Source organism: Delphinapterus leucas, chromosome 2 (assembly GCF_059928025.1).
Source record: "Delphinapterus leucas isolate spDelLeu-1000000601 "Yukka" chromosome 2, BTC_Dleu_Yukka2, whole genome shotgun sequence".
Lineage (NCBI taxonomy): Eukaryota > Metazoa > Chordata > Mammalia > Artiodactyla > Monodontidae > Delphinapterus > Delphinapterus leucas.
The window spans coordinates 144,282,350-144,296,308 of NC_143130.1; the positions used below are offsets into that span (position 1 = coordinate 144,282,350).

The following is a 13,959-nucleotide window of genomic DNA, read 5'->3' on the forward strand; positions in this document are numbered from 1 at the left end:
AAAAATAGTCAAATTGCTTTTCCATCATACTTTCCTTAAGACATGAAATCTATTTTTTTAAGTATTTGGATTCCAAGTAAAGAACTTCACTATTTTCTCTTTAGATAGAAACACCACCCGTACTTCTGACCGACAGGCTATAAAGCAGCAGCTCCCACGACCCCATCCTCAGGTTTATAAATTTGCTAGAATGGCTCAGAAAACTAGAAAGGCACTTTACTTACTATTACTGGTTTATTATAAAGGATACAACTCAGAAACAGCCAAGTGGAAGACATGTATGGGGGAAGGATGTGGAGCTTCCATGCTCTCTCTGGGTGCGCCACTCTCCCTTGATGGACCTTGACGTGTCCATCAATCCAGAGCTCTCCAAACCTTGTTTAAGGGTTTTTATGGAGGTTCCATTAATAGGCGTGATTGATTAAGTCATTGACAGTTGGTGATTAACTCAACCTCCAGCCCTTCTCCCCTCTGGAGGTCTGGAAGTGGGGTTGAAAGTTCTAGCCCTCTAATCACACAGTTGGTTCCTCTGGCACCAGCCCCATCCTGAAGCTGTCACCCCCCAGCCCCACCACCAAGAATCTTCTCATTACCATAAACTCAGGTATGGTTGGAAAAGACTTGTTATAAATAACAAAAGACACTCCTTTCACCCCTATGCAGGAAATTCCAAGGGTTTTAGAAGCTGTGTCAGGAACCGGGATGAAGGCTAAATGTATTTATTATATCGCACTATCTGTGCATAGGCTAGGGGTCATTTTCCGAACAATCTCTTCTCATTCCACTAGGTGGTAACAGGCAAAACTGACGTTTGGCAGTTTGTTCAAAAGTTGCATGCTGTTATTCACCAGAGCTTTTGGTATCAATGTTGCAAAAGGAAACTTACTCTCCCTCACAGAGGCAGTCTTCATGGGGAAGCCATCTAAGTGTAGCTCTGAATGAAGACCTGTACTCAGGGCTAAGTCTAGATAAAGGAGGAGCACTCTGTACCTCAAACCCTACCTTTCTCTGAATGGCACTATTCTTTAACTTTTCCTCTAGACTTGTTCTCTGCTGAGGGCTAAGAAAAGGAAAGCAGTGACACATCGGGGAGTCATTCAAAATTGTAATCATTCTTCAGTGTGGTGACTCAATCCATTAACACAGATAATGCTACTCAACAGCTACTGTAAAAACAAAAGAAAACCCAAAAAGCCACAGTAAAGTCAAGAAGTATTTTTCCACTTGATCTTTGGGAAACTTTCCCAAACAAATGAGTTTCTCCTTTATAATTAGTGCAGGAGTACGTAGATCAGATTCTGTTTCTAGGCCACGACCAATAGACTATTTGTTCAGGTTTCTTTTATCTCCTAAAACCCCACATTCTTTGCAAGGAACTGGAACCCTCCCTTTTGAAAGAAGTTGAGCTGTGCTGGGCTGTCTAATTACATGAAAGCAGACACTTCTGCTTCAAGCACAGGGCTTTTAGTGGCCTTGAATCATTGTGATGATAATGTAGGAAGAAGCAGAAATGGCAACAAGTTAATAATAAAATAAAACTTCTTTGAAACTTGTTGCTGCTTGCAGCTTTTTAGATGGAGACTGCTACTGAGATATAACTAAATCCTAGAGGTACTTTAGAAGCAGGAGATGTTGTAATGTCTTTTCAGGACAATGGTTTGACACTATGGAGAGATATCAAGTTTAATTCTTACAAATTAGAAAGCATCATCTGACCAAACTGAGTATCTCTCATGCTTAATCAGCTTGTATCAATAGTGAGGTTTTGTCATGCAAAGTTTGCTCATTTAAATCATAAAGATGTGCTGGAAAGCTGCTTTCATTTTTAGAGTTAAACTTTTTCTCTGTCCTGTGAGCATTTGAAACTCTCTTGATTTTTTAGGAGCTTCAAAGCATTCTTAAGAAAGGGAAGCTAACTTTTGAGAATATTATGGAAAAACTGCGAATCAAGTATTCTGAAATGTACACCATAGTCCCTGCAGAGATTGAATCCCAGGTGGAAGAATGCAGAAAAGCTTTAGAAGACGTAGATGAGAAGGTAATAATAATGTTTGTATTCGTATTATTATTTATGGAGGTGAATGAATATAAAGAACAACATATCATTTAAGATCACATTTTCATTTGCCCTGATTTCAGCTATGTCTGTTTTTATAGAGTTTAGTTGAGTGATAATTTTGCGTATTGATACTGAGACAGAGTTGCTCTAAGTAAGTGACACAGGTAACAGAATTAGTCTATTAATTTTTAGTTGTGAAGATGCTTAGTTTTTCTTCTCTTGCATTTAAAAATAGAGTTCTATATTGGCTTTTACTTGACTTTTTTTTTCCTCCGGAAAATCACTTTAAAATTTTGGTCATGAATAATACTTTGCTTTTAACATTTTGAGATTGCAACCAAGAACAATAAGAACACACATTTCATAACTTACTAGGAGTAGCACTTAACACACGGTGTCTTTCTAATAATGATGGTAACATAATTCTCACAAAGCATACCCAGGCAAATCTTTATACCTGAAAGTCCAGGTTGGAAGAAAGAATGGGAAATGGTTCATAGTACTTGGAGACATAGGAGTTTAGCAAGACAATTTTATTGCGTTATTTAAAGGCTGCCCAAATCCAACAGAACAAAATCCTGTTTGGTCCAGAAGAATACAGAAGGATTTTTGTATTGCTTTTTGAAGCCTAAAATACCTATAATTTAGTAAATAAAACATATTAATTGCACACAAAAAATCAGGTTCAAACTTGCGACAAATTTCTTTGGAAAATCTAACCCATGTAAAAAACATGTAAACTCCTAATATATATTATAACAAATCTTGTTGATTTGACATACAAGATAATCTATTATGAGGAACTTCCTCAAGAATCATGCACTATTGATTTTATTTTAAGAGAATACTAAATGTTTTGAGAGAAACTCAATTGGTTCTCCTGACTACTTCATGTGAAAATCCCTAACAAAGTGAGTTAATAATCAAAATCTACCTTTTAAATTTAGGGTTGAAAATTTCAACAGTAACTTTGATACCTGTGTATATTTGTAACCAATAAAAACTTACTTTTATTGCGTGATGTGACTGTAGGATCCAGGCAACAGACACAATACCATTCTGTGCAATTCAGTTGGCTGCATACTTTACCTAAATCATGATCTCTCCTAATATACAAAAATGATAGGCATTTCTGCCAGAAGAGTAACTGCCCAAAATATCAGAAAGCTTCATTTTGTGGTAATTTGTTATGTAGCAATAAAAAGCTAATACAGTGATTAAAAATAATAATAGTAATACAGGATTAGTTTTTTTCTAAAAAATCTTGACTGTGGTATGGTCTGTGGAATAAAAACATTATATAAAAGTATCAACAACCTGATGCTGTGAAAAGAGCCTGGGGGCCTTGGCGTCTGGTGGCTCGGGCTTCTTGGGGTGAATTCACCCACTACCTTGCTGTATGACTTTAAGCAAGTCATACATGATGACTTTAGCCTGTGTTTCAATTTCTGTATCTGTAAAGTATCTGCATTGGAAGGTTTAGTCTCAATGGTTGTACAGATATAGTGGTTTTAAAAAGGTTAATTAAAAGGAGAATACAAAAGCATTAAGTATTTTTTGGTTATTCAGTGGCTGTTTGGAGAAAACCTTATCAACATAGCTTAAAAAAATAAGAACATGAGCTAATCAGGCATTTGAAAAATCATACGTTCAAAATTCATTTATTATCTTTCCTAGTACAAGTTAATTTCTTTGGAAAATCATTCTGATAAAAAAATTATACTGTTCAGCAGCTAGATTTCTAACTGCTGGGAAAACATACACTAGAAACATTCACACAGAGAAAAACTAAGATCTTCTGCTGCAAGAAATAGCCAGTTTTAGAAGGTTATTTCACCCAAATGAATATTAAGATGGGAATTACATCTTTTACGTCAAATTGAGAATGTTTGTTTTTATTGAAAACAAATCTGTGCAGAGGATTCTCTCATAAAACATAGAAACTGTATAATAAATAATTTTTCTCCCAGGAATTTTTTAATATCATTTGCTCCCTTGGGGTATGTTTCAGACAGTCCCCTCAGTAGTTTTGCCCAACACAGCACATATCTGTAGTACATACTGTGGATTATATTGAACAGATTTCTGTTGGTCAGTTTTCTTTTCTTTTTTTTTTTCCTGGTTGGATTTGAACAGTCAGGTCAGCACAGCTGCCTTTTCCTAGTCTACTAATCTACCCTCTTGTTAACGCATTAGTCAGTATGGTTTGGAATTTCCCCCCTAGCCCTTAAAAGATTTGTACGAGTAAAATCTCAAAACACTGTGACTACCCCTTTTATCATTTGAACCTCTGAATAGAGTGCGGAAAACATCTCCATTGTGTCATTCTTCCTTTGAAACAGATCAGCAATGAAGTCTTGAAAAGCTCACCATCATATTCAATGAGTAGAAAAATAGACGAAATTAACAACGGGCTTCGGAATGTCGAAAAGATGTTGCAGCAGAAGAGCAAAAATATTGAGAAAGCTCAAGAAATTCAAAAGGTAACATTCTCCCTTAACTTCCTTCAGCATTTGGTATATTCCCTGTCATCAGTCATCACAGGGATCCTAACCCTGATTTACCGGGCCCTCCTCACTGAGTGTGTCACCTGCAGAGGCTTGGTGGAGAAGGTTGCATTTAAGAATTGTTCTCAGTTTTTCCATGGTGGGAATATGCCCAAACTCCTGAGAGCCTATGATTGGGAACCAGCCTTTTCACTAGGGAAGGATCTTGTCTTGGGAAGACTGATATATAAAAACATTTCAGTAAGATATAAATGGTATTAACAGCTTTTTTTAGACTGCTGGGGGAAACAGAGGAAAGTAGAAATTCCAAATTTATTTCACTTGTAAAATGTCTTAGGTAGAACTGTACATAAACATAATATTCTACCTCTTAACTTCCAAGTAAACTCCTGCATGTAGAAAACATTCTACTTTATATTTTAAGGAAATATTCTAATATGAATGGAGACTTTTAAAAATAGGGCTAAGAGAATAGATCTTAAAAGTTCTCATCACAGGGAAAAAAAATTTTGTAACTATGTATGGTGAAGGATTTTTAACTAGACTTATTGTGGTGATCACTTTATGGTAGAAACAAATATTGAACAATTGTGGGACTTCCCTGGTGGTGCAGTGGTTAAGAATCCGCCTGCCAATGCAGGGGCCATGGGTTCGAGCCCTGGTCTGGAAAGATCCCACATGCCGCGGAGCAACTAAACCCATGAGCCACAACTACTGAGCTTGCGCTCTAGAGCCCGCGAGCCACAACTATTGAGCACACACGCCACAACTACTGAAGCCCGCGTGCCTGGAGCCCATGCTCCACAACAGGGGAAGCCACCGCAATGAGAAGCCCATGCACTGCAAGGAATAGTGGCCCCCACTCACTGCAACTAGAGAGAGCCTGTGCGCAGCAACGAAGACCCAACACAGCCAAAAATAAATAAATTTATTTTTAAAAAGAAAGAACAATTGTGTTGTACACCTGAAACTAATAAAATGTTATATGTCAGTTATACTGCAATTTTTAAAGAAGTTATCCTCAGAGAAGTCTCACTTATCACCCCCTTTCCCTCTGTTCCCTTCCTCCCTGCAGTTAAGTCTCTCCTTTGGTTTCTAATTTAACTTGACTGTGTTTCTTTTGGTAAAAATAAGCAAATAATTCTAAATATTAAAAGAAATAATTGTACCTATTGTATGTGTCCTTCTTTCATTGAGAAGACATTAGACTGTGTATACTCTCTTAAAATAAGGTGAACAAGATTTGCTCACAAACAATCATACCTGCCTTTGACTTTGCAGCCCCCTCTAAACCAAACAAATGTGATGTCAAAGGATTAAAAAGATTAAACTAAATTGAAAAATAAAAATAGGTCAGACTATGGCTCACCGTTGGACAAAATCTTGGGCTCTCAATAAGCACTTTAACTAGTCAGATTTTCCCATTTCTAGAAATTATGTTCTTACACAGATATTAAGTAATAATTGAATGTTGCCTTTGAGATTTCCTCTGCCCAGACAAGTGCAGGTTTGAATCCAGCCTATTGGTTTCTTGAACTAAAAGCAGTTGCTACTAATACATGTGGCTAGAATTTTCTGCCAGTGTATTAGTCTGAGTCAGAGCAGATATTTTCTTTTTATCAGTTTTATTTTTGCATTTAATAAGAATTGTCTTCTAGATTAAGTAGATATATATACTGGTCTAAATAGGTTAGGTATTTTACCCAAGCCCTTTTAAATGTAATGTTACCTCATCACTCTTGAAAGGTTAGGATTACGTTGACCTTGTTTGGTGTCATTCATCTCTGGAAATGTCCAGGACTTTCTGCCCCCTTACAGCTAATTTGTACTGAAATGAATACAGTAAGAGTTAAGAGACCTCAGAAAAAGTGTTTTTCAGTTCAGGTGGTTTCTGGGCATAATTGAAAAACTTTGCCTGGGATGTTGTCTCCGTCATGTTGTTTTGGTAGCATTTACAAGTACAGATACTGTGTGAAAACTTAGAACTCAACACATCTTCAATCCAAATGGACTTACCCTTTTCTTCCCCAGACAATGTGGGATGAGCTGGATCTCTGGCACTCCAAGCTAAATGAGCTGGATTCTGAAGTTCAGGACATTGTTGAACAGGACCCAGGACAAGCTCAAGAATGGATGGATAACTTGATGATTCCTTTCCAGCAGTATCAGCAAGTATCACAGAGGGCAGAATATAGAACCTCACAGTTAAACAAGGTATGGCTGTAACACGCGATAGCTACACGGAGCATGTGGTAGTAGTGAGATGGGTTTAAAACAAAACAAAAATACATATTCAGAGGCAGCCAGTTTCCCTTGAATTGCCAGTTTTAGGACCTGAAGCTAGAGCTACACCATAGGTTTGAGCAGGTATCGAGGGGACTGCTGGCACAGGCAGAAGCAAGAATCCCAAAGTCAGACCACAGTAGGAGTCCAGGTAAGAATTGGGCTTCTCAACAGGTAAGGGAATTTCAGGCAGGCAACCTCAAGAGTCCCAGGAGGGAGCCAGAGAAAGAACCTCATTTGGGAACAAAACACCCCTGCCCTCCCTTCCAAGTAGGGGTCACGGTGGGTGAGCTGTGCATGTGATCTAGCAGCAGCAAGGCAGGAGCCTACTCTCAGAGGGACTGGTATATATAGGACAAGGCCCGGTACAGGAGGACCAAATGTAAGTCCAGTTTTCAAAGTGGGACATAAAACGGGAACCAGACTAGTTGCAAAGCTAACTTGAAACCCTTGCTGAGGCCCATAGCGTTGGGGTAGAACTCCTTAAATCCTTCCCACCTGTGGTCAGGATTCGTTTTACAGGTTGAAGGATCAAAACCTGGAGGGGGTGGGCAAGTGGCCCAGCTGTGGGGTGTGGAGCCCTGCGAGGCCTGACACCACTGACTAACAGCAACCAGTTCTTCATTTAAGAATCATTCCACTGAAAGAGGAACCATCAGACTGAGTTTGGTACTGCCTATCTTTCACAGGCCACAATTAAGCTGGAGGAGTATCATGATCTTTTGAAGAGTACTGAGGCTTGGATAGAAAATACCAGTCGTTTGCTGGCCGATCCTGCAGACTATGACTCTTCAAAGACGCTGAGTCACCACGCTAGTACCCTTCAGGTGAGTGTTCTTTCAGTGTTTCCTGGGTGTCGTAGAATCTACATAACGATTAGTGGCTTAGCTGATGGTCGCGATGCTTTTTCCCCCCTTCTTTCCTGAAAAAACAGCCTTATCTTCAAGCATGCCAAATGGCAGAAGGAAGCTTGGAAGAGTGGCAGGCTCTAGATAGGGATTTTGGAGACCAGGATCTAGTTCTTTCTGTCCTGATAACTAATTCTTGACTTTCAGGATAATTTACTGTGTCCTCCATGGGCCACAGTTTCCCCGATCTCTGAAGTAAGAATGTTGCACTGAATGGTGGTGATGGTTTTGGTTGTAGAATTCCAAGATGGTTCCCAATAGTCCTGTTCCCGGGTGTACACGACCTATATAATCCCCTTCCCTTGAGTGTGGGCAGGAATATGAGTAAGTGATGAGATAGTCACTCCCTTGATTAGGTTACATCGTATAGCTAAGGATATGGGATAGTCACTCCCATGAATACATGACTGATCATGGATGTATAATTATAAGACTCCCTGGTAGCAGACTAGAGTGAGATTCTCCTGCTGGATTGAATAAGTAAGCTGCCATACTATGAGAGGGCCATGGAGCCAAGACCCTAGGGTGGCCTCCAAAAGCTGAGAGACCCACAGTCAACAGCCAGCAAGAAAACTGGGATCTCAGTCCTACAACTAAATTCTACCAACAACCAGAATGAACTTGGAAGAAAAATCCACGCTCCAGATGGCACCTTGATTGCAGCCTTGTGACATCCTGAGCTGAGGACCCGCCTAAGCCATGCCTGGACTCCTGAGCCATGGAAACTATGAGATAATAACTTTGTTTTATTTTAAGCTGCTAAGTTTGTGGTAATTAGTTACACAGCATTAGAAAACTAATCTGTTGTTCCTTCCAGTTCTAGCATGCCATGATTCCAAATTTCCTGTCCTTCCTGTTGCTCCACAGGTGCCCCGTGTCACCATGCTAACCTATAAAGGCAAAACAAATGAAAGGCTTTTCCTACTCAGGGCCGTGACTACAAGAGATCTTCCGGATGCCGAATGTTGGCTTAAATTTTATTGTGAAGGCATATTTCCCTTCTCTCATACTATTCAGCCATGAGAAAGAATCTCTTAGGAAAAGGTTTATTGTATAACAATTTTATTTATTTATTTATTCATTTGCTTATTTATTTATTTTGGGGGCTGCGTTGGGTCTTTGTTGCTGCTTGCGGGCTTTCTCCAGTTGCAGCAAGCTGGAGCTACTCTTGGTTGCGGTGCGTGGGCTTCTCATTGCGGTGGCTTCTCTTGTTGCGGAGCACAGGCTCTAGGCGCTCAGGCTTCAGTAGTTGCAGCACGCGGGCCCTAGAGTGCACAGGCTTCAGTAATTGTGGCTCGTGGGCTCAGTAGTTGTGGCACATGGGCTTAGTTGCTCCACGGCATATGAGATCTTCCCCGAACAGGGATCGAACCCACGTCCCCTGCATTGGCAGGCAGATTCTTAACCACTGCACCACCAGGGAAATCCCCTATAACAATTTTTAGAGTAATCAGACCTCAAAACTGATCCAACTCTTTTTTTTTTATATCTTTAAAGTAGCACAATGTGTCCCTAAGTAACAACTGACTTCATACCTCCCCTGTGAGACTTCTTGGCACAGTTTTTTCCTGTGGTAACAGCTGTAAAGATACTGCATTTTCACCTACTTGTTTCTTTTCTTCCCCTTGCCTGTGATTTCTGCCCCCACCTCTTGGGTTGACTTTCCACATCCCCAAAGCATGTCATCTTTTTATTTTAAATTACCTGTATCTTTCATCATTTTCAAGAAGTTTGCAGACAGAAGAGAGGAATGATGCTTTTTTTCCCCTCAAATGCTTATTAGGAGTTTTTAAAAAACTGTACAAGAATGAACATATGCAAAAACAGCTGAAGTTTTACTGCCTTCTTCTGACACAAATGTAAAAGTGTAAAAGTATCTCTCAAACTGTTCAGGACACCCTCCTTTGCTGACCTTTGTTTACATGGGACTGAGTAGAACTTAGGTTATTAGCTGGAGGAAGTAGGGACCAGGGGATATGCAGGCTGATGTCCACAGAATGTATTCTAATAAATCTTCCAAGGGGAAATAAGTCATAAATAACTAGTCCCATGTGAATACCCCACTTTGTTCCTATTTTGAAAATAGTTGTCCTACTTTAGGGCACCCTTTACCATTTTTCTAACATTACCTGGTATTGATTTTTAAAATGACTTAAAGAAGTATCAAAACTCTCAACTAAGGTTTAAAAGTCTGTTTTAATCACACTATAACCTTCCACCTCGATTGCATTTGTTAAATTAGGTTTTCGTAACCTAAAGCTGATTCCGTGAAGTCTACTGTTGTAATGAAGACTCACTGAAACAGAAATTGTCATTGTAGAAAATAGGAAAACAACTTGTTCTTTAAATCAACTTCATTAAGGTATAATTTACAGATAGTAAAAAACACCTAAGTGTACAGCTAGGTAAGTTTTGATAAGAGTATCCAGTTGTGTAACCACTACCACCATCAATACATAAAGACCATTTCCATCACCCCAAAAAGTTTCTTTGTGCTCCTTTGCAGTCAGTATCCTTTTACCTATGTTCAGCCCTATGTAATCACTCATTGGTTTCTATTCCTATAGTTTTGTCTTCTCTACATTATCCAATGAATAGAATCATACAGTCTTTTGGGCCTGACTTCTTTTACTTAGCTTAATGTTTTCGAGATTCATTCAGGTTGTTACATTTATAGGTAGTCTATTCTTTTGACTGCTAAATAGTATTCCATTTGTGGAAATATGCAATATGTTTATTCCTTCACCAGTTAATAGACATTTGGGTTATTTCAAGTTTGGGGCTATGTATTCTATATCTATTGCGTTGTAACACATCACTCCTGAAGTTAACAGCTTAAAACAAGAATTATGGAATCCAGGCATGGCTTACCTGAGTGGTTCTGGCTCAAGGTCTCTCATGAGAATGCAGTCAAGGTGTCAGCCAAGGCTGTGATCTCATCTGAAGGCTTAGTTTGGGTGAAGGAAGAGACAGGATGCACTTCCAGGCTCATTCACGTGGCTGTTGGCAGGCTTCAGAAGATCCACTTCCATTCACAGATGTGAGGGCCTCTCCACAACACTGCCTTATGGCATGGCAGCTGGCTCCCTTCACCGTGAACAATCTAAAAAAGAGTGAGAGAGCTCCCAAGACAGAAACGGTCTTTTTTTTTTTTTTTTTTTTTTTTTTTGCGGTACGCGGGCCTCTCACTGTTGTGGTCTCTCCTGCTGCGGAGCACAGGCTCTGGACGTGAAGGCTCAGCGGCCATGGCTCATGGGCCCAGCCGCTCCACGGCATGTGGCATCTTCCTGGACCGGGGCACAAACCCGTGTCCCCTGCATCAGCAGGCGGATTCTCAACCACTGCGCCAACTAGGAAAGCCCCAGAAACGGTCTTTTATAATCTAATCTTGGAAGTGACATCTCATCATTTCTGCCATATCTTATTAGAAGTAAATCAATAAGCTCCGCCTGCATTCAAGAGAACTAATTGTAAGGACATGAGTACCAGGAGGTGGGGATTATTGGGGGCCATTTTAGGAGCTGCAACAGCTATTATGAGCAAAGCCGCTGTGAGCATTCATATACAAATCTTTGTGTGGACATAGGTTTTCAGGTCATTTCATTTGATGAATACCTAGGAATAGATTGCTGGCTCTTATGGTATTTAACTAAGAAACTGCTAAATTATTTTCCTAAATGGCTTTACCATTTTTCATTCCCACTGGAGTTCTAATGACTCCATATTCTTGTCAGCACTCGATAGTATCTGTCTTTTAAATTTTAGCTACTCTAGTGACAAGTAGTGGTATCTCACTGTGGTTTAAATGGCATTTCTCTAATGACTAATGATTTTTTAATTTGAGCATTTATTCATATGTTTATTTATCACTTGTACGCTTCATTTGTGAAATGTCGGTTCAGTTATTTGGGGGTTTTTTGCCTTTTTTTTTTTTTTTGTACGCGGGCCTCTCACCGCTGTGGCCTCTCCCGTTGCGGAGCACAGGCTCCGTATGCGCAGGCTCAGCGGTCATAGCTCACGGGCCCAGCTGGTCCGCAGCATGTGGGATCTTCCCGGACCGGGGCACGAACCCGTGTCCCCTGCATCGGCAGGCGGACTCAACCACTGCGCCACCAGGGAAGCCCGCCTAGTTTTTAATTGTGTTATTTGTCTTTTTATTATTGAATTGTAAACATTATTTATATAATATTCTAAAATCCTTTGTCACATATATGATTTACAAATATTTTCTCCTAGCTTGTGGCTTGTCTTTTCATTCTCAATATTGTCTTTCAAAGAGCAAATGTTATTAATTTGAGGAGGTCTAATTTATCAATATTTTTCTTTTATAAATTATTCTTTTGTGTTGTATCTAAGAAATCTTTATCTAACCCAGGGTCACAAGGATTTCCTCTTCTAGAAATTTTATAGTTTTAACTCTTACTTGTAGGTCTGTAATCCATGGACTTACATATACTACCAAATGTAAAATAGATAGCTAGTGGGAAACAGCCGCATGGCACAGGGAGATCAGCTCAGTGCTTTGTGACCACCTAGAGGGATGGGGTAGGGAGATGCAAGAGGGAGGAGATATGGGGATATATGTATATGTATAGCTGATTCACTTTGTTATAAAGCAGAAACTAACACACCATTGTAAAGCTATTATACTCCAATAAAGATGTTAAAAAAGTAAATAAAGTTAATTTTTGTATATGATATGAAGCAAGAATCAAGGTTCATTTTTTTTCTATGGGATTATCCATGTTTTGAAAAGACTCACTATTGATTACTTTGGTGCTTTGTTAAAATCAATTGACCTCTCATATATATGGGTCTGTTTCTGGACTGTCTCTTCTGTTCTGTTGATCTATGTGTCTATTCTTTTACCAATATGACACAGTCTTAATTGCTACAGCTTTATAGTAAATCTTGAAATCAGGTAGTATAAATTCTACAACTTAGTCTTTTGTTCTTTTTCAAATTTGTTTTGGCTAATCTGGATCTTTTGCATTTCCATATACATTTTAGAATCATCTTGTCAATATCTATGCAGAGGTCTGTTTGAATTTTGGGAGGGCATTAAATCCAGATCACTTTGGCAAGACTTTACCTCTTAACCATATTGGCTGTTCCCATCCAGGAACAGGATGTATCTCTCTATTTATTTTGGTCCTCTTTAATTTCTCTTTAATGTAAATTGTTAAATTTATTCCTGAGCGTTTTATGGTTTTTTGATGCTATTGTAAATAGTATTATTGGGAAAAGCATTGGTTTTAAGTTTTGTTTTCCTTTCAAGTTTTCTCCTGCTAGGATTTGGAATAAGGTCAATATGAAATTCTGAATAACCTGATTAATTTTGGGGACTCGTGACTAGAAGTCTGGTTGCATAAGTAAATGCTCTTTTTCATAACAGTTATTTTTTATGGGATTACCTGAAGACTACATTAGCAGGTTGAATACTTCCAATAGGTGGCTGAGATATTTTGAAATCTTAAGTTTGAAAGTTAATAATTATAATCATTAAAGGAACAAAAGAAAAATTCTAAGGAAGAATGTCTAAGGAATTCTAAAAATGGATGTTTTCCACTTATATTTGGTTTTATCAGATAGAGCTCTTTTGGTATCAAGTTATTCAAGTCAACTCAAGCTATAGGGGTGTTTCATGGAAGTCAGTGGCTCCAGATGGTAAGGCCAAGGAGGACACTGGCACCAGGACTGCCTCGTCGTTTCCCATCCCCACTTCACTTATCTATTTCTGTCAAACCCATTTCCCAAAATTACAAGTCCAGCCAATTGGATGGCTTTTTTTTTTTTAACATCTTTTTGGAGTATAATTGTTTTACAATAGTGTGCTAGTTTCTGCTTTATAACAAAGTGAATCAGCGATACATATACGAATGGCTTTCTTGACCCTAATTCCAAATTATAGAGGGATGAACTTATAGGTCAAGTGTTTCTGATTCTGTTGACGATGGCTGGAGGAGCAGGGCTACTTGGTATAAAACAGCTGCTGCAAGCCCACCAAGATGGGGTAGACATTCTATAGTCATATACTGCCCTTGACAAGAGAGAATGCTCAATGTTTTATTATGAAATTGGGAATGAACAGGAGTATGAAATGTTGAGACAAATTCAAATATTCTCTGATTTAATTTTTTAAATTAAGGTATAATTCACATACAACATTTATTAGTTTCAGGTGTACAACAGGATGATTCAA

General features: G+C 38.9%; 1 protein-coding gene across 21 annotated transcripts in view; it reads left to right on the forward strand.

Annotated features, from left to right (window-relative positions):
* SYNE2 (spectrin repeat containing nuclear envelope protein 2) overlaps positions 1–13,959 on the forward strand; it is a 348,050-nt gene that overhangs the window by 194,395 nt on the left and 139,696 nt on the right. For all 21 annotated transcript variants that reach the window (XR_016392190.1, XM_089907796.1, XM_089907794.1 and 18 more), the window contains 4 exons: positions 1,883–2,038; positions 4,402–4,542; positions 6,598–6,780; positions 7,539–7,676. Coding sequence is in view for 20 of the 21 variants with exons in the window: in XM_089907796.1 (XP_089763922.1) it covers positions 1,883–2,038; positions 4,402–4,542; positions 6,598–6,780; positions 7,539–7,676 (618 nt within the window). In the remaining variant the exon portion in view is untranslated. The remainder of the gene's footprint in view (positions 1–1,882; positions 2,039–4,401; positions 4,543–6,597; positions 6,781–7,538; positions 7,677–13,959) is intronic.